Source organism: Strigops habroptila, chromosome 2 (genome assembly GCF_004027225.2).
Source record: "Strigops habroptila isolate Jane chromosome 2, bStrHab1.2.pri, whole genome shotgun sequence".
In the NCBI taxonomy this organism is placed as follows: domain Eukaryota; kingdom Metazoa; phylum Chordata; class Aves; order Psittaciformes; family Psittacidae; genus Strigops; species Strigops habroptila.
The window spans coordinates 47,237,628-47,260,359 of record NC_044278.2 but is presented as its reverse complement, the minus strand read 5'-3'; the positions used below and the strand labels follow the sequence as shown (position 1 = coordinate 47,260,359).

At 41.7% G+C, this 22,732-nt stretch overlaps 1 protein-coding gene across 8 annotated transcripts in view; it reads right to left on the bottom strand.

Moving 5' to 3' along the window:
• Positions 1-22,732, bottom strand: part of GPM6B (glycoprotein M6B) — a 110,642-nt gene that overhangs the window by 17,739 nt on the left and 70,171 nt on the right. For 2 of the 8 annotated variants that reach the window (XM_030476919.1, XM_030476918.1), the window contains exon 2: positions 7,000-7,119. The exons of 2 other annotated variants lie outside the window; for them this stretch is intronic. In XM_030476919.1, coding sequence (XP_030332779.1) covers positions 7,000-7,119 — 120 coding nt within the window. Of the gene's footprint in view, positions 1-6,999; positions 7,120-14,597; positions 14,926-22,732 lie in introns of those variants that run through there. 4 more of the 8 variants (XM_030476925.1, XM_030476924.1, XM_030476922.1 and 1 more) reach the window with 4 other exon arrangements.

Below are 22,732 nucleotides of genomic sequence, written 5' to 3'. Positions count from 1 at the left end.
CAGAAGGAGGCCAGCTAAAACAAGGACTGAGATTATTCTCCAGGGAATGAATGCTATTAAACACACACACACACACACACAAATATTCTTGCTAAAGGACAAAAATAAAGAGAAGAGAAAAAACAGGAACCGGCTATTCTTTTAATCTCCTGGAAACTATCAGTCACAGGAAATTGGTAAAGGATGAACCTACATATGTACACAAATCGGCACTTGGTCGCTTAATGTATGAAGAAGAATTATACAACCTACCCAGCACTGTACAGGCTACTGCATATATGCAGGGGCTTAGCCATTCAATTTCTCATGTCAAATGGCAATTGTGTGGCTAAACCTTCTTTGATACTTTAAGTACGGCTGTAAGATTTAAACCCCGAAAAGCAAGGTAATGCAGAATTAATGGAAAATGGTCTTAAAAAAAAAAAAAAAAGGCAATTCTCAGACTCTAACTCATCCTACTAAGGTCAATTCTGTGCTTCAGAAATGACAAAAGACAATGCAATGGGATCAGGTAGCTGACTTGAGTATTCCCAGGGCTTGCTCTAGGAAGTTCACACATCAGCTCTCGAAGCCAGGCTTCAAAAGCTGAGACAGACAAAGCCATTCCTCTAAGCAAAGCATGGAAAACATGAAGTAAGGGAAGAGCATCTACATCTCCTGGACAGAAAACCAGGCTGCCCTCTAACACCCCAAACTCCTCCTAGGTTGAACTAGTCCCTCAGTGTATCTGAGGTATGAATCATTGATCTCATAGCCAAGGTCACTACTGAACAAAAACCCAAGGAACAAAGCCTGAAAAGAGGTTTGAAAACCTCTCCATTTCAAGGATCTAAACCTCCAGGCTCCCATGGGCATTTTCCGAGTTAGTTCCAACTCTCTTTGCCTTAGAAGTTTCATTGGTTTCCCTCCCATAAATCTGTCTTGCTGTTCTGAAAGATGAAGCAATAAGCACCATTTTGTCTCATCTCTCTCTGTAACCGTGTAATGCATTTCTAGAAATCCTGGCATGTTGGACACTTGCCCAGTTAATATGTGGTAGAAATTACATGACATGTTCCACGACAGAACCATGATCTCTGTTGGCTTCAGCACCACAGCGGAGGGAGCACGTGTGGAGGAACTGCTGTAACAAAGAGAGTGTTACAAAAGACCCAAGGAAAGGAAAAGCACTAGATAATACCTTAAATTAAAGCACTAGATAACATCTTAAATGCAGCCACCGCATGTAAATCAGGCTCATTATTACACATCCACAAGAGCCTGGTGTTGGGAGCATTACTCCCAATTCATAAATAAATGTGAGAGGTCAGTACTTTAGATTCACCTCCCGTTTCCCCAGTGCTGAAGATTACCCAATACCAAGAGGGCATAACAGCACCGGAGTCCTAAACCACCATGGATCTTTGTCAGAAAATGAACTGTAAGTCAATGAAAGCAAATGCCCATTTTACTTTCTGCCACTGACTGTATTTTTTGAAATTCTCCAATATGAATGGCTTATGCACTCTAGGATGTACATTTTCATACCCTACAGCATGATTGACAGCTACAGAGGAAGCAATGAGGGATGCAGGAATACACTAATACCTCAGAAACAAAAATGGAATTTACCTCCTTCTTCCCTGTGTGAGAATAAGCCAGTACCTGGCAGTAAGATAACTTTACTTCCCACGTTTATCACCCACACCAGCAGCCAAGGGTCAGTGGCAACAGTACAATAAGATAAAACATTTAATCTTACATGGATAAGTTTAAAGCATGTGACAAATTTATTTCCACACCTTCATAGAGGCACTAAAATAAAAAGGCTGTGTATTAAATCACTTGGAAGTCTTTGTTGAAGCTCTATCCTTACCTGTTCCTGTTCACCTTAAATTTTGCTGATTTCCAAAACATGACACAAGCTGAAACCTCTGTAATTAATTACAATAAATGCTCACTCACCACACACTTTTGGATTAAGTATATTAAACAGACTAAGCGATGAGCTCAAACAGAGAAAATGCTTAATTTTCCTCCCACAAACTTCTTAAAGCTCTTCCACAGACAGCTTCATTTCAAGTTCAGCTTCTCCTAATTTTGCCCTGTTGTCCTTCCCAAATCAGAAGTTGTGAAATTAACTTATACTAAGAATGAACTGTTCATGAGAGCCAGAAAACTTAATGCAAGAGTACTTTGGTCTAGAAAGATTGATAATCTCCCCCCACCCTGCATTCACATCCCCCTCTTCCAGAGTTGTTAATCAATAAATTCTCCTTCCTAGCCAGTACAGTATCTGTGATGGAGAAGACATGGCCTTTGGAGACCACAGCCATCAGGGCTGCCACCAAGGATCAGACCTGAAATCCAGCAAGACAACCACTCTCATCCACCACAGTGGCTAGCACAAGATGCTTCCTTCAAGTGAAATGCAGCGAGATCTGCGGTAGTCTGATCCATCCAGTAAGTCTCATCCCAACCTGTAGTACGTAAGAGCTACTCGAAGAACAAGTAGATCCTTTCTGAAGGTTTTCAACATTAATGGCAACTTCTTCAGATATCCTTGATACATACATGACAGATGTGGTTTCAGCACTGCATTGCAGCTAGTTCCCCACTTCTGGGAAGGTATTTATTCTCTTTTACCAGTTTTACACCTGCCATCTTTAAGCTTCATTAGAAGCTTCCATACTCTAGAGTAACAGAAAACTATAAAGCCTTGCTCATGCCTCCTGTGGTGGAACCAGTGCAGAGAAACCGGGAGAACTGGTGCACACTAGGAACAAAAAAAAAACCCCAAACCAAATACCCCTGGCAGAGGCTATCAATGTTCATCAAGAGCAAAAGGCAATTTTATTTTTCCTTTCACTAAAGAAAACATGACCTCCAGGTTGAAGATAAGTCTGTTTTACCAAGGCAAGGTTTGTCTCTTCTGAATGCTGTTAAAGGACACAGAGAAGACTCTAAGAACAGACAGCTGTAAACATAAATCCCATTTTTCTTCAAATCTCAGGTCCAAACCAGACTTCTTATAGGGGAAAAAAAAAAAAAAAAAAAGCATTCCCACTGTAGGAATCAAACCTGTTTCATGTGAGGACAGATGATCTGCATTGTCTTTCACAGGCTTTATCTAATTTGTCTTCTTCAAATTCACTGAAATGCAAACACTCCCCATCTCCATCATTCCCAGCCTCTGCAAAGCTCATTAAGCTCACAGGTGTTCTGAAGGCATCTTTTTCAGGCAGTGCAATCTACGAAAGATGAATCACTACATCCATGCTTATTGCAAGTGCCCATAGCAGTCATTTGCTGAGTGAGAGCAAGGTGTCAGGCCCGCATGGGGAGAACACTGCTGCCCCATGAGACAGTGGGACAAGAGAATTGCTCTTGTCCAGCTCTTGGACAAAGGTCAGGCAGAACTTAAGTTTTAACTCATGTCTTCTCTGTTTTACTTTTGGCCTGTGAACCAGTGGAAACCACAGCAGAAGAAAAATACCTAATTTATACCTTGGAAAAGGCCTTACTTCAATCAGATTTATAAAGGAATCCTTGTGGATCAAGATCTTTCAGCTGTAAGCTACTTCTGCAGAGAAAAAAATTAAGTTAGTGATTTAAAAAGAGACTTCTTATATAAGGGATGAGTCAAGCAGTACTCATATAAGCTTTGGCATTATTCCTCCTGGAGACTCATTCTACTGTTTTACTATGCAAAATAACCCCTGGGACTTTTGCACAGCCGGAGCATGGGGAAGAGCTCATTGACACACAGAGCTCAAAGTTCAAACACATTGCACCAGCAAGGGCAGCTGCTGTTCCAAACTGTGGCTGTAACTCTCAGATGACATAGCAACAACTCACTGCTCAACGTGCCTGAAGACATTTCTCCTTGCTGCCCTTACCCTGACCTCTCTTCCTTCCTTCTTGCAGAAACATGCCGCAGGGTCAACAGGCAAGAACTGCTGCATCAGTAGATGCCAGTCCAGGTGATAATTTTGCACAAACTCAAGCCAAAGAGGTAAAACAGATGAAGTGATGGGCAGATTGCCAAAGATAGCAAAATGTCTGAAGGCCTAGACAAGCTCGCTGGGGGTAGTACAAAAGCACCTAAGCATTTCAGTCCCATGGGCTACTTCAGCAGTTCTGTGAAACCTTCTGTAAGGACATTTGGGTTTCCTTGATTCAACCATCCTCCAGTGCCACCTGTACTTGGCTGACATGATTTTTAAAGCTGGCTTTAATCAAAGGTGAGTATCTTACCTGGAAAACTGGAGTTGAGACTCTTAGCTCCACCCTTCTGGCAGCTGTAACTCACCTCACTCTCCACCAACCTTCAGCACTCAGCAGGAGAGCAAGGCTTTAGCCACACTGGATTTCAGCCACTGCTACTGACCGCTTCCCCAGTTGACTCCTCCCTAGCTACAAAGAAGCAAACAGAAACACAACCTCTCTCTCCCTAGAGCTGAGGGCCAAAAACTGTGTGGGGGGCGGATTTCAGCCTGGTGGATATAAGATTCGGAAGGTAAATTCTCCATTTCAAAGACAACTGAAGATGCCAAGATCTTCCCAGACATTTACTCAACTATGGAACTAGAAGAGCGATAAGAAACTTGAACCACAACTGCAGAAGTCCTTTGCCCTGCAACAGCTTTCACACAGGTATTTCTCCAGTTGAGCCACCACCACACCATTTTTGAAATGTAAGGTTGCTTCATTAAGGGAGCAGGCTGTTTCAGTGAGATACTCCACATACGCCTTCATGTGCTCACAAAGCAGCTGAAACGCCTCCCAGCATCAGGGGGAAGCGAGTCAAGGGAAATGAAAAAAAGAACAAAAAAAAAGATTGCCATAAAGCAAACAACACCCACCCAGCCTGGAAGAGTGCCCAGAGCTAAGCTCATGTTAAACAACCATTGCTAAGTTTCTCTTAGTTAAGAAAAAGATGGTACTTTGCTTCCTGGGAAAAAATGGTTTTAGGCATTTTGAAAGGCTCATTAAGCTTGCAGGTGTTCTGGGGATGTCTTGGCTCCAGCAACGCAGTGAATATCCCACATTGACTCTTCCCTTGTTGCTCAAGTGCTGCATAAAGCTTCAAATGGGGAAGGGATATCACGTCATATGTGGAGACACTGAGAGAAGAGATGGATGCCACGAGAACTGCCACAGAGGTGCTCTCCTAGTGATTTCCATTCAGACACTGACAGAGGAGGCAAAGTAAAAATACCCATACTGCAAATGCATCCAAGAAATAATGTGGCTTGTCAAAGAAACGGAGAGTTTATCTCAGCACAGTAGCCAATGCTACCCAGCAGTGGGGAGCTATATGCCAGTACTGAAGGGAGACATGTTACAGCTGTGACTTGTGTTGTGACTGAAGTAACATTTTCCCTCCCATCTAAGGGAAAGGAACAAAGACCAGTATTTTCACTGTGGCTAATCCATCAGTGGAAGATTAGTCTTATTCCAAATCACTGTCTAAAAACATTTTAATTTATTTAAGTGCAGCCATTTAAAGGACCTTCCCTTTGAATTAGCATTTCTGGGCTTTGTTGGTGGTTTTTTTTTAACCCCTTTTTCAACTCCTCCATGACAGGCACCACATTTACCTGCATGTTACTTCAGGAAGATTCCCAAGGCAGCCTGAATAGGGTTCAGTTGCCTAAACAAGGATTTCTAGCACCATTTTAGGTGCCAGACTCCCAGCTGCTGCAACAGAAGGCTATGAGTCTCCTCTGTGTCCTGGCTCATCCGTGCCAGCACATATGGACATGTCTCATCACTGGGACAGCTGAAGAGGCACAAGGCATTGATAACCAGGCACCTGGCCTGCTCCCTCCATGTCCTCTACAGCCCAGGAAGTTAGCGTTCATAACCTATTGCTCCTTCCTGAAGCATTTCTTCTGTGTATAAAGTATCCTACATGCACTGATCTGAAGTTTGGAATGTCTTTTGGCAGCCAGTCTGTCACCCAGGTAATCTGTCATAAAACATGGCTAAAAAGAATATTGATATTGAAGACGGAGATCATGAATTGCAATCTAAGTATCTGAGGGAGAAAAAAAAAAAAAAAGCCATTTTGAAATACATAAACATTTGAATCCTAAAGAACAAAAGTGTGAAAATACAATGGAAAGGGGAAGGATGAGGCAGCAAGCTTTGGTGAATATTTCCCTACAATTGATGTTAAATCTCTAACGCGGAGGCAGACACCTCCACCAAACAGGCTGTCAAGCAGGCTTCAGTCAATCACCTCCATCAAGGGAAGAGGATTGCTGGGCAGAGCTAGCTGCAAATGCTGTCTCTGAGCATTTGTATCCTTCGCTGTGCTAACTCTCAGACTGGAATTTTCCAATGCAATCAGTTGTGCTTGATTTCAGGTGTCTTTCTGAGATGCTTCAAAACTAAATTCCTCCTGAACTCTTAAAATAAAGCTTCCAGAAAACCAAATAGGATCTTTTTGATCCTATTTCCAGATATTTAATATTTCCAGATATTGAAACAACAGGCAGGTGGAATTGCCAAACCATTTTTAAAGCCTCAGCTGAAATCCTCATTTAGATTCTGACATACACACTTACTGCTTCTAGCAAGGGAAAAATGCAAAAAAAAAAATCACAGAATATTTTCTAGGAAGTGTACTGTAGCAGACCAGTAAGTCAGATGTGCTGTCACTGCTTTAGTGTCAGTTACTGCAATTGTGACTGACGAGTTTGATAGACTCATTGGCATACAAAACCCATACTAAGCCGTCTCATCTGTAAACAGTTTTGAAGTAATCAGGCAGCACAGTTAAAAATGAGGTGTCCCTCACCACACATTATTGTCTTTCAAGCATTAACAACCAAATTCAAGTTTATGGCAAGTATTCAAATGGAAGAACTAGACTCCTTACAGCCTTAACAAGCAAAACAAGAAAAATAGAAGAACATTTATCTTAAATTGTTAGGACTAGTGCAAGTATTAGGTTTATGCTACTACCATTTCTGAACTCTCCATTTCCCTTTCACCCAGCCCTTTATTTACCTTGAATCCCCAAAGGACTAATATTGCCTCTCAATGCTGGCACATGATGGTACCGGTGTGGCCTTGAACTCCTGTACATCCAGTGGTACCTGCCAATTTCCATTTCTGGTCTGGTGATCACTGCCAATTTTAGGTGGTAAAAAGTCAGTGTCACCAGCAAGTTTTACTTCAGTACTTTCAATCATTTAACTTTAAAAACTAAGAGCCCAGAAAAAAACACTGTAGTTTCAGAAGTGAAACAACATAAGCTTACAAACCAAGGGAAGGGTTGGGAGGGACAATCAACAGGGAAATGCTAACACAGGTGTTAAGAAGGGTTGAATAGCTAAAATTCCAGCTAGTATTTGAATTAAAAATGTAAGGAAAGACTCGTTATTCCTTCCTCCTGCCCACTCTCACATCTCCCTCTCTTTGTCCATGGAGAAAAGCTCTGTACCAGAAGTAAAGGAAGACAAAGTCATGGAAAACCACATTATCTTTATGTTTTTTTTAAAAGACACCAAATCTGTTAAAGAAAACGGTTATTGTGATGCGTAATGGTAGGGCAAACACACGAGTTTTCTTCATTATTTTCATACATTAAAAAGTAAGTCATGGGCTTTATTTCACCTAGACTCTGCTCACATCCAAAAATCTGAACCAAGTATGATAAAACAGACTTGTTCAAAGTTTACAATGAAGGAGAGCAGTTATCCTTCAGAGGACAGCTGAAGCTCAGCAACAAGACTCCACATGCATAACCACACCTGACCCTCCTGCACACTCATCACACACTCATCAGCATGGGGCTTCCGAGCCTCCCGAAAGAGACCACTGGCAAAACAACATCAAACCACTTTCAAACCGACACGCCCCTCTCAGCACTGCTATGGCTTTGTCAAGGCTGTCAGGGTGAGATGGACTGGTCTTTATTTAAAACGCACTGCAGTCTCACTCTGTGGTACCTAAATCAGAAAGCAACCATCCTCTCTGGCCAAAATAAATTCAATTCAGCAGTGTTTGGGCATGTGGAGGAAGTGAAGGTTACAATGCTGAAAATCCATCTGCTGTAGACTAGATCAGAAACAAATTCTGGCGGCAGGGGAAGTAGGAGTGCCATGTATTTCCGGTCCCTGGGGGGCTAGGAAGGTCCTGGACCTGGTCCCTCTCTCACATGGTTTTGCTCCTGGTGCAATGAGGAGCTTGGCACAGTACATTTGCATATGTCAAGCAGAGAAAAAAATCTTGGCCTCAAATCCAAATGCTGGATCTAGAGATTTGAGACAAGAATTTTTTTGTTCATCTCCTACATCAGCAAATAAACTCTAACAGAGTCTTTAGGTTTCCGGATGCAAACTTAGTATCAGTGACTCTCTAAAGGATGCTTTGTGGCTTGGCACAGCCAAGCAGGTGTCAGGCAGTGTGTTTTTCCTAAAAGACATTATGCTACCTTGTATGGTTTACCCTCCCTTTTAGGAAAGGCAAATTCCACATCTTATGAGCATAACCAAATTCAAAAGGTGTCAAAGGTATTTGTTCCAAAATGACTGTGCGCGCTCAGAATGATATCATCTCCTTCTGCTTGCACAGGAACAATCCTGTTTATGAGATCTAGTTGATCTTAAGGTCCTTTCCAACCCAAACCATTCTATGATTCTGTGATCAGAAGGAACACCATAATAATTTGACTTGGATATAAAACTGAAAATAACGGAATTCCTTGCTGGTACTGCATATCATCTCCCCCCTCCCTCCAAACTGTCTATTCCCTGCTTTTTTGAAGCTACTTACTGGATATCGGTAACAGATTCAGATTTAAAAATAAATAAACTAAAAAGACTGGTTATTTTTAATATTATTTAAGTATTTTAGTATTATTTAAAATTTTCATTTGCACTGCAATAGTATCTAGACCAAACTCTTGACACCAAAAGGGTTTTATCCTGCCAGGCCTGAACCCACAATTCGGGGTTTCTCCTGCAGTAGCTACAAAATCCACTTGGATCTGAGCAGCAGAGCAGGCAGCTTGCTTTCTCCCTTGGCCTGGGGAGACACTGGTGAAGTTACCATTGTCTGCTGTGGGACAAGCATGAAAACCGTAAATGTGGAGACAACATAATTTCTGTAAATGAAAATATTCTATGAAGTTGAGTTTTTTTAATTAGCAATTTCTGATTTTGCAGTAACAGGGCTTCTTTCATTAGGAGCCAGTTCAAACTCCATAAGGAATCTCAGTTTTTCTGCTGCTCTGCAAAGAGCCACTTATCAATGGCTGTTTGGTAGCCCTTACTGCATGCCTGGCACGACCTCTGAAGTTGAAGAGCATCTTTGGTGGCTTTGCTGGGACCCACCCAGGCCCATCATCACCAGGTCAAAAGCCCCACAGGCTTCAGTGGCATAACAACTACTGTATACTGTACACTGTACGTATGAGTTGGAAGTTTAAATCTGTACCCCAATAGTTAAGAAAGGAAATAGCTTTAAATGACTTCTTTACCTTCTGCTTTCTCAGGAACTAACTACACTAACTGCATTCGCAGGTCTAGGTTACAACACCCTCCATGCACAGCCAAGCTCATGCAGCTCAAGCCCTCCTGTCATGACCAGGTTGTACTCGACCCTGCACAGATGCAGTAGCTAGAGAACTGACAATGTTTTCATGTCACACCATGCAGGCACACTGATGGCGACTGTGGTGTTCAATATTAACCGGGATGAATCATCTTGCACGCCTGTAATAAAAGTCCCAGTGCCCAACATCCTCACGCTTGCTGCCTTTAGCATATGGTTTCAGAGGAAACAAACAGTTATGACATTCATCTGTCGCAGCTGATGAAGCAGTCCATAGGAGCAAACAGAGAGCTGTCATTTGGTCGTTTATGATCTGGAAACCTGGTGATGAATACTGCATTAGGAGCAAGGTTGGCTAGAAAACACGGAAGGGTCAGAGTAACCGAAGGGGACTCCTTTAACCCCTCTTTGCTTCCCCTCTTTAGCCCTTTTGCTCCACTGCAGAGTCCATTGTGCACATGCAGCGCCATCTGGGCTCCCCTCCCCATTACCATATCCTGTGGCACATATGTCTGGGTTTTCTGCTTTCATGAGGTTGTCCAGATCAGTATGAGTACGTTCTCTGAGTGTTTTTCAACCCCCTCTTATTTAGAAACCAAATCCTATTCATTAAAACCTAAATCACTAAGCCTACCAAATTATTATCCCCAGAATATCGCGTGTCCCAGATTCTCTCTGGGCTGGACCTCTCTTCCTACAGTCGTACTCTTCAGGGACTTATACTTAAGGCAGTTAGTTGTTTTCAGGGCGTCTGAAACACCAATAAACTGTATAAAACGGGAAAAAATATGCAGCATACTACAAATCTTTAAACGGCTTGACAGCTCTGATACCACTGTATCAGAGTATGCTGATTAAAGGGGTATGCTTGAAAGTTTTGGTTATATACAAAATAATAACACACATCTAAAAAAAGACAATTTTTTCAATTTGCCGTCATGCAAAGTATATCTACCTGTGACACAACAAAATGTCATAAGCTCACTGCATAAAAAGAATTTCACTAAAAGTGAAATAAACTGCACGTTAACTCATCCCTTTCTCACATCACACTTCAGCAGCTTCATTTATGCAACTGCACAGTTGTTCAGCTGTGTTTAAGAAAAGTATTTTCTTTCTATTTTTGACTAGCATATACTTGTCTATTTAGAGTTTAAGAGCAGAAAGATCACTTCATATATGATGGAAATAATAAAGCTCACAGCCATTCCTGAGCACAAGGTCATCTTTCATCAAGAGTAAATTAGTAGAGAAGAGCCAATTAAAAGGAGCCTTTGGTGCAGCTGCTCTGGCTGGTTTTCATTATTTCTCAGCACAGCATATACAATTCGAACATCGTATGTGTTCATATAAGGAAACTATATCCTAGTGTAATAGCCTTCTTCCATCCTCCCATGTGCACCTGGTGAATGCACTATGGTCATCCACAGTTGAGGTGGAGTTCTGTTTGTTTGGTTTTATTTATTTTTTTTTTTAGTTTTTAAACTTGGTAGAATTTCTCATAGTTAAAGGTAAAGGGAAACTTCTTGTCTCTGTTAATGTGTATCAGGATCTCTATCCTTCACTGCTGATGCAAAACGGCATTTCGTTTTTCTTATTTATTCCACCTCAGTAAATCTGCCTGCCCAGACCTCACATTTTGATTTAATTTAATGCCTGCAAGATAAACCCTGTCATTTTAATAATTTGCAAACCTTCATCTTTAAAATGCATCCAATCTGTCCTGCAGCCCTGTAAAGTATCTGTTAAACATTTCGCTTCAGCTTGCTCATGGTGTTCTCTTCTGATAAGGGCTGCGGATACACAGTATATAAAGCTGACTTTTTTCTTATCTCCATCAACATGGGTGTTGTTCCATTTCCAATTAAAAAACTGGGGCAGCAGCCACTCATCTGGGTGCAGAGAAACAAATGTTTGATAAACACTGAATCCATCAGCTGGGTAATATCACTGCCTGAATCGGGCAGGATATTCATAATAATAATTATTAAAATATAAACCTGGAACTCATATAAAATTTGGCAAACTTTAAAATTCTAAATAAGGTCAATCATTTTCATCTATCATTCAGTAATTATTCATAAAGCACATTAGCATGTGTAAACTGTCTCAGCTAGACTGCAATCTGAAATAACTGGCCATCCACATTTGCCACAGGGATAGGAAACACAAACCAGTACCTATGAGATGCCACCATTCAGATCTGACTGTATTATGGTGCTTGAACTGAAAATAGATCTTGCTGCTCATCCCAAGTGCTTGGGCAGTTATTGCTCTCCAGAGTTCTCCCAAGTACGGGGAGCCCTGTATACAGACAGCATGTAGTCCCAACCCAACTTCCTCCAAGTGTGTTTTCTTATACAAATATAGCACATCACTGAGTAGATCCTTTCATTAAAAAATCCAATCTGGAAAAGTGTGATTTAAAATTCTGTCACAGGGAAAAAATTCTTAGATTAAAAGTACAATTTACTATTAGCTAAATGCAAATACTTTCCCCAGAACTTGGCAGCAGACAGCATACTGTGTGTGAACCTGAATACCCAAAGTGAAATGCTCAGGACCTCTTGCTCAATCTTAGCAACAGTGACATCCCTCAAACTCCTTCAGATGCTGGGTTATCTGCTTGGACAATTCATTTCTGGAAGGAAGAGTTAAAAGACTTCGTGATAGCACTTCAATTGCTTCAAGCTGTAGTGGCTGCCTTGCAATCACTGGATCTAGGGCATGTCATAAAGGGTGGCCGTTACATTAAGTCCAGGTGGGATCTTAGAGGGAGAAGCAAATATTGCAAGCCTGGCAAACATGTAAGGCACAGCAAGCAAGGGATCCAGTCCAGACAATAAACTGAATAATTTTTTAAGGTGTCAGCTTCTATTTCATACCCCCAAAATGAAGCAGCAACATTTTCCTGGAAGTTTCTTCACACAGAGAAAAAGCTCATTTTTCTCCATGAGAACTGTTCATGGAGAAAAATAAGAAAAGGGAAAAGAGCCCTTTTGAAAAATCCTGCCATTTCAGAGGTACCTTACACCCGCTGAGCCCATCTGAAAACCCAACTGGGCTCAACAGCCTTAGCACTTTGGAAAATCTATTGTGTCCCTCCCCCTCCCAAATCAAATATGCCTCCTGCATCACCATGTCATGGCAGTAACTTTGCAGGGAGACCTGGGCTAATTATTTTGCTACTGAAACTAGGAGTAAGACTGTTTCAGCTTTCTGCATTTTAATTTGCTCTGAAACATATTGGGAATTTAAGCGAATAGAAAAAAAAGAGCATAATGTGAGAGACCATGTGTTACTTTGAGAAATTAGGGAACTGGCAAGAACAAAACCTTGAAGTGTTACATACACATACCTATGTAACAGATCCAAAGTATAAAATTACCATAGAAAAACTAGGAAATGGTGGTAAAATTAAGATTGAAAGTTCCCCTACTTGCATCCTATGAAGGCAACAGATCAACCATCCTGACGTGGTAACAGATTTACTGTTCTACATGTTGTGCTTTCATCCTTGCCAAAACAAAAGGGAAACCATAAACTCATCGTAAACACTCTCAACAACAGATTTCATTTTGCACAGCTGCTGATGCATACGGATAACTTTCTTTGGTGTTTATTATATATGAGTTCTATCAGTTTAAAGGAAACTCGTCAATCAGAAGCAAAAAATGCTGTAATTTTTGAAGAATGATCTATGAGTTCAAGGTGGTTTTACAGTCAAGGTAATTAGGACATTTAGTACATTAAGTACTCAAAATCTACAGTGAGGTGGGTTATTGTCCACATACACTAATGGCTTTCAGAGTTTAATCTCTTATCAGTGGACCTCCTTTTGTGAAATCCCTAATGGATTATGCAGAACTATGTCTAATCACTTGACAAATTTCATTTACTTGAAATTGAAGCTAGGTTTGAATCATATAAAGTGTGTAGGAGGAATCAGATTCGAAGTAGGAAAACAGAATCTGGTACTGGACAGTACCGGGATTTGTCACTACATTCATATCTGAACTGTTTAACAATAAATGAGATAATTCCACTTGGGGAAATGTATTAGTTGTGTATCAGCTGCTTATGCCTCTGAGACTGCTTATAAATGACACACAACAGGTTCAAAAGTATACTACGACTCAGGTAAAAAGGCAGTAGAAATTTTAGTAATTTTGTTGCTGCTGTATCATTTTGCAAAACAACGTCGCTATAATTTATAGAGTAGTCTGCCACACTGAAAAGGGACATTTACTTGGCATAAATTAAATGATGCAGAAACAAAACGTCTTTTGGTAGCTGAATTTACCCTCTTAAGTTCAGCACTCCAGACTAAATAAATCACCTGCAAGGAAGGCTGGGATGGATGAAGCACCTCACCTTCTGCGCTGCCATCTCTCTACCGCAGAACCACTACCATGGAATTGTTCTCTCCATTAAGCAGCAATTCCTGGTGATTAACACATCCTGAAATCTAATGTTGTGAAACTCATTGCATTATTCCCCATTACCATACCGCAAGCAGATCTCTACAACAGCAAAATTTGCCAGACGACACCACAGAAAAGGAATTTAAAAAGAAGAGCAGCATTTGGCATCAAGCTAAGTACACAAAGTTATGTGATATTATAATCTATTATATGTTATGATAACCTAGGTCTCCCACACTGCATTGCAAATCCTTGCTACATGGCCAGTCTTGATGAAAACACCAGATTACAGCTCTGAAAACAACATGCAAACACACAGGCACACACTACCTCTGTAAACCAAATTTACCAAAATCTGTCAAAGACGAAGCAATAACAAGACTTCTTTTGCAAACATCATTTTGGGTAGGATTAGGACAGACTCAGAGCAAATACAGACACAGACAGAAAGATTGCTGCTGTATTAATTTGTTGTCAAGCCATGCAGGAAAAGACGACTGAAAGACCGAAGATGCAGTAATGATTGTTTAAGAGCTATTTGAAAAAGTGACAGAACTGGCCTAAACCTCTTTAAGCCCCCTGAATGAAAAGATTTAAACAGGCTATTGTTAGACCCCTGGGTACCTTTTTTCTCTTGGCTTTGTTCTGCATTTTCCTCTGCTGCAGTTTCCATGGCTGGCTTCATACCATCCACCAAAAATGCCGCCCCCCCCTCCCCCCCCAGCAAGCACTTTTTCTCTTCGCCTCCTTTCTCACTCCCTTCCGTCTCCTATTTACAGCGGCGGTGATTGAGTGGCTCTGTTCTTCCCTACAGTAGATTACAGTCCTTTCCAAAACGCCAGAAAAGTCTTGTCAGCTTCAATTTCGCTCCGCTGACTGGTCCACGAGGAGCGGTGCCAGCGAGCGCTCAGCCATACGTCACCACGGTCCCCAGCTATAAAATAGCCATCCTGTGCCTGACCGTGCCTCCACTTGCCATGTCCTGGGGACCAGCATCACCAGCTCGTGCCCCCTTCCCCTTGCCCTCCGCTCTCCCCCTTTTTCCCTGTCTCCCAAAGCTCCCAACAAATGTTAATCAATTCTCTGGGCGGTGAATGGATCGGTGACATCGGGAGGGGAGATGCAGGCGAGAAAGAAAGGAGCCCCCTGGCCGCCATGGGGTGAGCCCCCCAGCCACCGTCTCTAAGGGGAGTGCACGCCAGCACACAATCGCAAGGCTCCCTTTCCCATGGGACCTTGTTATTATGCTTTGCATTTTGATTTATTCCACATGCCCTCTGCTCTTTCAAGGAGCAAGGGGCGATGGGTCTGTTCTCTCTGTTTGCTTTCTTTGCTGACTAAGTTCCGCTCACCCACGGTAAAAGACTGTGAGAGAAGCATAAAAGCAAAAGTGGGTATGTATATGTATATATATAAAATACATGGAAAATTTAAATTTTTTCTCTGACCAGCAAGCACGATTGAAAAAAAGGCACAAAAAAATCCAAGCAAGCAGAAAGGCAGCAAGCACAAGTGACTTAAAATGCATGTGCAATACTTTAAAGGATAAAATGTTTAAGAAAACACAGATTGGATTTTAAAAGGATGTCCGTCATTAGAGACCTAAAGCCACGCTTAGAAGTGAGTGCAGAGTTGTTGTTAAGGACATGTTTGATCGCTCTCCAAATCCAGACAGGCTGCAACATGATCTAACAAGCTGTACTAACCTGGCTCTGGCAGTGACAAAGCCAGGACACACCTATGCTGCACTGTGTGAGATGAACTTAGGTGTGCCCAGCCTGCTTTAAGCTGGGGAGACACAGAGCACGGCAATATCATGTAGGGCTATTATGCACCTTCCAAACCCCAAGATAACTGACATATTTAAGGCTGTACTGAGGCTAATTAATCTTGCCTATACTTTGCTTGTCTCAGTGGCTTCACAGCGTGCCACACTGCACAGAGCAGACATGCCCAAAGGGACCCCTTTTTGTGTGTAGGACGATGGAGCAGCCATGGAGCAATGGCCTTTGCGGTCTGGCAGGCTTCAGTGGTCCAGCCACCACAGCCGATCCTGCAGGCTGCAAAGATGCCTAGCAGATTCAGCAAATGCTGGGGATGTTAAAACCTACACGCTGCATGTTCCGTATAACAGATTCAACCAAGAGAGTGGGAAGAGGGAAGCAGTCCAAAGTTTTGTAGCTGCAATTCAGCCTCTTCTGACTGAAGAGTAACTTCAGCAACACCCACAATTTTGCTGTGCATTTTTATTTCTATAGATGCCTAGTGAAAAGCACAAAAAACTCCTCAGACCCAACCTTTAGAGAAAGTTTTCTTCTCTTGCAAGAAATCAGTGCACAAATCCTCATCTCTTACCATTGTCATCACAGTTGTTACTTTGCTTTGGGCATTACTGCTCAGACATATGCTTCACCTCAGCTGCCAAGAGGTCTTGGACTCACCCTAAGGTTTCATTTCACAGCATCAAAACTTGGTGTCAAGCATTTGCCTAAAAAGCTTTCTTGGAGTCCAGGAAAAGTCTGCAGTTGAAGCTCCCACCTCAGCAGACCTTTTTGTAAGCAGGATGAAGTTAATGTGTAGAGGACAGGAAGTATCCTCAGGAACCAACATGAGGGAATGGGTTGGGTTCCTGAGGGTAATCAAATCAGCAATCCCAGCAGAGACCTCAAACCAGGTGCAAGGCATATGTCTCCTATCTCCTTCTCCGGTGTCCACCCAGTAGTCCATATACACATTGAAATCCCTGCCCAGCAAGACCATGTACTGCAAACATATGCCCTGAAGAAAGCAGCTGAAAGGTGAAATTGTAGGTGATGTGTTTGCTGCATTCTTTCAACCATTCCCAAAAGTTGTTCAAATCCCACAGTCAAGAAAAGAAAGACAACTTCTTTACATTAGGGATAATGATTATACAAAGAAAATGTTATACAAAGAGTGGGGTTTTTTCTCCATTTAACATCAGTAAGATTGAAAAACCATAGCAAACACACCCTGCTTGCTGAAAGTCACGTAAATTTTAGTCATTGGTCAAAACAGTTGATTGCCTCTGATATTAAAATTCCCTTCTTGGAACTTCTGATTGTTCCCTCAGTACTTCACAGTCCAGATCTCCATTTCTTAACAACCTTTGCTTACTTTGGAAGGTCTAAAAGTTTGAAAGATAACCCCTTCCCCAAACAAGCAAAGAAGAAATCAATGCGCAATACCACAATCAACTTCACAAAAGCTTGAACGGAAGACTTCAGAAGCCATCAATCCCAACTATTCAAAAGCATTAATTCTACCTACTAAATCATCCTCTAAAAGCTTCAAGTGACGCATGAGTGTAAAGTTCCCCCCCCACTTCTTACGACTTTCCAGATTGCTGTAATGTATGATGGGTTTCAAGCATTTATCATCTTAAGTAATTTCTTAATCTTCCGTCGTCTCTACTGTCATTGATAAACATAGTAGATAAAAACTATATGTTATTTCCTCCAGCACCAACATGGGTGCTGATCTTGAGCTTTGAGCATTAATCTCAGCTGGCAAGTTGTCTCACCCAATGCTCCCTCCCTTAATCAGATACATCCTTTTCATAATATGTGATGAGACTGGGAGACATCAAGTCTACGCCTATGACAACATGACAAAAGACAAAGCCATAAAGGCAGAAAATACAAAAAACTTCTTTAAAGACTGATATTCAGCAAAAAACTGCTGTAGAGACCAGGCTGATTTAGATAACCAGCAACCAAGGCAGGCAGCTGGTTACATTTCACGAGTTCAGCCTAGCATTTGATTTACAGACCAAAATGAAAATGAAATGAGCAGAGGGGCTGAGCAGTAAGGGCTTATGCTGCTGAAGCACAGCTCCGAGCTGACAGCCAAACCTCAAGATGAATAGCAGCAGAGCAAAGTATTTGAAAACACTGCAGACCAAGTCACATTCACTGCAAAACAGTTTTTTAAAAAAAGGTTTTAATCTATTTTATCTAGGCTTTAAAAAGCATTTAATCATTTTGTTCAGTCAAGAAAAATAGCACAATTGCACAAGTTTAAAAAGTTATTAAAAAACCAATTCTGTTCATGAGCCAATTCCTTTTGAACATCTATCTTTAATGTCACTGAATCTAGTTTACATTCCTGAAGGCTGAGAAGCTCTATCATGAGCTACTGCAAATTCTCCGCAAGCTTTCAGGAGATGAATACACACTTGCCATTTCTACAAAGGCTTCGCAGAGCTGTAATAAAGACTGTTCTCATATACTTTAAGAGCAATTTAAGATTAGCCTATGAGATCTGAAACTCAGAAGCTAAAATACAGGACTGTCCCTCCAACAAGACTGACATGTATTCCAAACAACTAATTTTAAAGACAACTTGTAGAATGCTTTTTCTTCTCTTTTTTTTTTTTTTTAAGGAAATATGCAAAAATGTTCAAGAGAAAGCACAAATCCACATGCAGTCACTTGGAGTGTCTCTCAACACACCAATTGCTGTTGTTCAGACCAGCTTTAGATCAGTCACCTGAGACTTGAGTATAAAGCCCAATCTCAGTGCTTACTGGAAGGCAGGCAAATTTTCCATGTGGATAAAATCAAAGCATGGCAACAAGCTTTTAGTTGTGCAGCAGTCATATACCTGGCAAGGACTTTAAAAAAAGCAGATTTGGGGCTCGTTCTTTCAGACATACTAAGTTACTGGAAAAATGAAACCCAAATAAATGACCAAGTAACAGCGGAAAAAACCTGCACTTTTACCACAGTATAAAATACAGACTACTGAAAAACATGAGTCTACACTGCATTTAGGGATCTCAATTTCGGATTTCTGTAGAAAGGGCAAAACTACAGGCTTAAGCATTAGGTAGTTATCTTTACAAACACAGAAAATCACTGAATTAACTGACACAGGTAAGTCCAGGAGTGTAAGCAGACCTTAAGAGCATGAAGGTGCCAGTCCTGTGACCTTCTTAACAAAGCCCCACAAAGAGGGCTATAAGTGCTGTCAAGCCAAACGCCTGGTGGCAAGCAGGCAGGCAAAGTAGATGTTGTTCAGTTGTTGGCTTTCATTCGTCTGGCCAGCCTGCTAGCTTCCAGCTGGACACTGCTTCAGTTAACTGCAGTCACAGTAAGTGGTGAGAATCAAAGGCAATGAACAGCCTAAATCCAGAACATACACAGAGGCCTGACCTTTGTTTGGAACATAAAGGGGGGTGATGGGCAGGGGGCAAAAAAACCTTAAAGAGTGAATATATGGTTCTGTATGGCTTTTCTAGTAGCTAAGTCTGATCAAGCTCTAGTCTCAAAGATGACTCCAATGGCAGAGATGTGAAAGTGACCAAAGGAGAAAGCCTGAAGAGCTATAATCAAAGCAAAAATGAAAGCAAAAGTTGATGATGTCCTTAAGCAGCTGGGAGGTCCATTTCTGCCTGTGAAAGGCAATCAATAGCATGAAAGTAATTAAAAAAAATGCTAGATATTATTTCTTTATACTAACTAATGGCTTAGTAAGGTTTACCTTGGTGTAAGAAAGTTGTACTTAAAAAACATAGCTGGGGAAACTGACAGGCAGAACAGGACAATCTCAATCACACCAAAGACTTTTGAGGAAAAGCAATAAAAATGAAAACAAAGCAGGCTACATTTGAAACTGAGCTGGAAGCAGCATCACCTCCTGCACTCATCTCCTGCAAGGCTGCCTGGAGAAGCACCATGGTCTTGGCAAGCCATAAAGAAATATGCTGACAAACTGGAGCCCATTTATACTACAGCTGAAAGAGCACGGAAATATAGGAAACAAAAAGCAAAGACCTCCTAGCATCTCCCCCAGCAGTAGCTTTCATTCAGCAAACAACATTCAGAGTACCAGTTCCGGTGGTCATCTTTAGCTTCTACTGCAGCTCAACCATTTTATGGCAATATGTATAGTTTCCTACAAGCGTAATGCATGGCAAGTTTCAAATGCTTTAAATTTAAAATTAGGCAGCAAAACAAGGCTTTGAGTTATCCAATCTTATATACATCTTCTGTTCTGCAGTGGCAATATCCTTACATTTCATGACTAATATATGAAGCCCTCCAACAGTGTTTCAAACACTCCTCCATCATTGTAAGGGCTAGGTTCTGCTAGGAGATTGGGATACATAAACACCTTTTTTTTTTGCTCTGTCACCTTCACAACAGAGGGGAGATTCCCAGCTCTCATGCCTCTGCCTCAAATCACACATTCGGCAGCAGGAGGAATGCTGCAGTGCAGCAAGAAAATAATAGGCTCAGGTCTTCTGCCTTTGTTCCCTTAATTCTGCACCTCAAACACAATCCAACCTACTTAGCTTTTGCTATGAACCCTCTTCTCCAATACTGTTGCCAAAGCCTACTGCCATCTCAGAAGACTAGCAAGAGTTTCTAAATGCTTGGACATACTCAAATAGCATCCTAGATATCTATGTCACACTTGCTAGCACTCAAGTAGAAGTGCCTCTTGTACTTGAAGAAGAGTTATTTCTGCCAGAGTTTTAGAAGGCAGCAAAGGTATCATTATAATACATTCCTGCTAATACAGCTGCTTAGTCTCAAAACACATCAGAGTTTGAGGCAGAATTACTACTGGGAGGCTACCTGTTGGTTTTTTTTTCCTCTATTTATCTATAAATAAATCTAAACTTCACTGAGTTCAGCCTTGACACAAACTTCTTCTTTTGCTCCACAAAGTCAGATTTAACCAGACAATCCAGTGTTAACTTTATATCCCATTCGATTTTCAAAATTGCCCTCCCACTCTTCGCATAGACTTCAGCATCCCACCTACAATCTCTCATCTATTCAGTGCTCGTTTTGTTCTTCATTCTTGGCCTCAGTCCAGTCTTTTCACAAAGCATGGAAAAAAGCAGGGAGATATAAAGAAGAACAAAACCCTGCAGCTCCCCAAAAAGAAACCAGGGGCTTTTGTTATAAAAAAGTACCCCACACTGGAGAGACACAGGGAGAGACAGGGATGAAGACTCCTGAATTTCATGAGCGATTCCATGCATAAATCATAGATACACATGTGCGTGTGTAAACGTACGCAGAAAACATGTATGTATCTGTATGCATATGTACAAGAAGAAAGTATATGCATGATTATATACATATTTTTATTAAGCAGAAAACCTTACCAACATCATTGGAACCACAACAAGGAATGCAAAATAATTTATATAGTCATGCAGTAGGTAATCATGTTGATTGTGAATGCACGGCGAGGCACCATCCCAGTGCTACAGCCTCCTCCAGCTCAAGATTTCAGGGCCGAGAACCAAGTCACTCAGTGTCAGACTGGAGTTTGTGGCAGAGCTACACCAGACAGCAAAAGCACCATTTCCTAGGCACCATTATCCACTCGCCTCAGTATGCCAGGTTGAAAGGCTGGCCCCACCAATGCTAGGCTCAGCCATAAATTGCTCCAAGACCCACTCATGGATTATTGGGCAGTTGTGTGTTGATGTTTTGAAAAACCTACGTAATCTGGCAGTCAAAATGTTGATGTCAAAGAAAGCATCAAAATAATGAATGGTACAAGGTACTGAAATTCATTGCTTAAAGTTTCAGCACCTTGTAAGTCACCACTACTGCAGCTGTTTCCCTGATACTGAAAATTCCCATTCTAGTGTAATTAAACTACACTTTGGGAAAGACTGGACTGGTTCTGACATGCAGCACTGGACTGCCTGTTGAATTGCAAATACAGGTTCTGTTCACACACAAGGCACTAGTCATGAAATCCTCAGTTAAGACACTAACGAAGGAGTCCCCAGTTAATCACTGTATTCTTTGCAAGAGCAGATACCCTCATTAGGAACGGGGCAGGACATTAACAAGTTCCACTTTGAGGGTGTCCAATTAACTCATCGACTAAATATGTGCCAGGCAACTCCGACTGGCCTGGCTTTTCCAATCCCCGCTTTCTAGCTGCCTCAATTGTGATCCCAGTCATGTGTAAAGTAGCGGTTCTTTCCGTGCTTTACAATGCCTTTCGGAATGCCACCGGTGGACAACCACCATGGCCGCTGAAGTGTTTAACAGGTCTTTCACTTGCAGCCATAAAAAGTTAAGTGTGCATTTGGGGAGTTCAGTGCAATTAAAAAAACCCCACCCTCTACCTTATAAACAGGGAATAACTTAACCTCCCGACCACGAGTACGGTTGGAGCTCCGTCTGGATGATGTCATGCCTCAGTTTTTGCCGAACCTCAGCAGTGGGTGATCCTGCATACAAAGCAAGCTCCAAGACAAAAGTGCTGACGGGTGAGTTAAGGACAAAGTAGCAACTTCCAGCCTGGATTCCCAGATAGGCTGGCAAGTAAAATCCTTTGCCAGGGTAGGATTATTCCCTAGAGTATACATTTCCCATACTTTGTCTCACCTAATTTTAAGCATCTCAAGCTCAGAGCATTTCAGTTGTTTTGTGGGAGCAGTCATCCTGCAGCTTGGCAGGTTTTGAGGCCCAGCACAAAGGAAGACTTGCACAATGGCCAGGCCCCCACCACAGTCAGGGCAGAAGGAGCAAGATCCCGGCCTCTGAAATGGCCTCCAATCCCGGCACTTGAAAACCACACAGACTCTCTATTGAGCAATCCGACCCTGACAGTGCCTAGTTACATCCCCATTTCCCTGTTTCTTTCCAAAGACAACATTCACTTGTTTTAAACAGCTGAAAGGCACCATTTCTGCACTATATCATGAGTCAGAGTGAAATTCATTTAGCGTCTACTCTCCTTCATCTGTTCCTTCTATC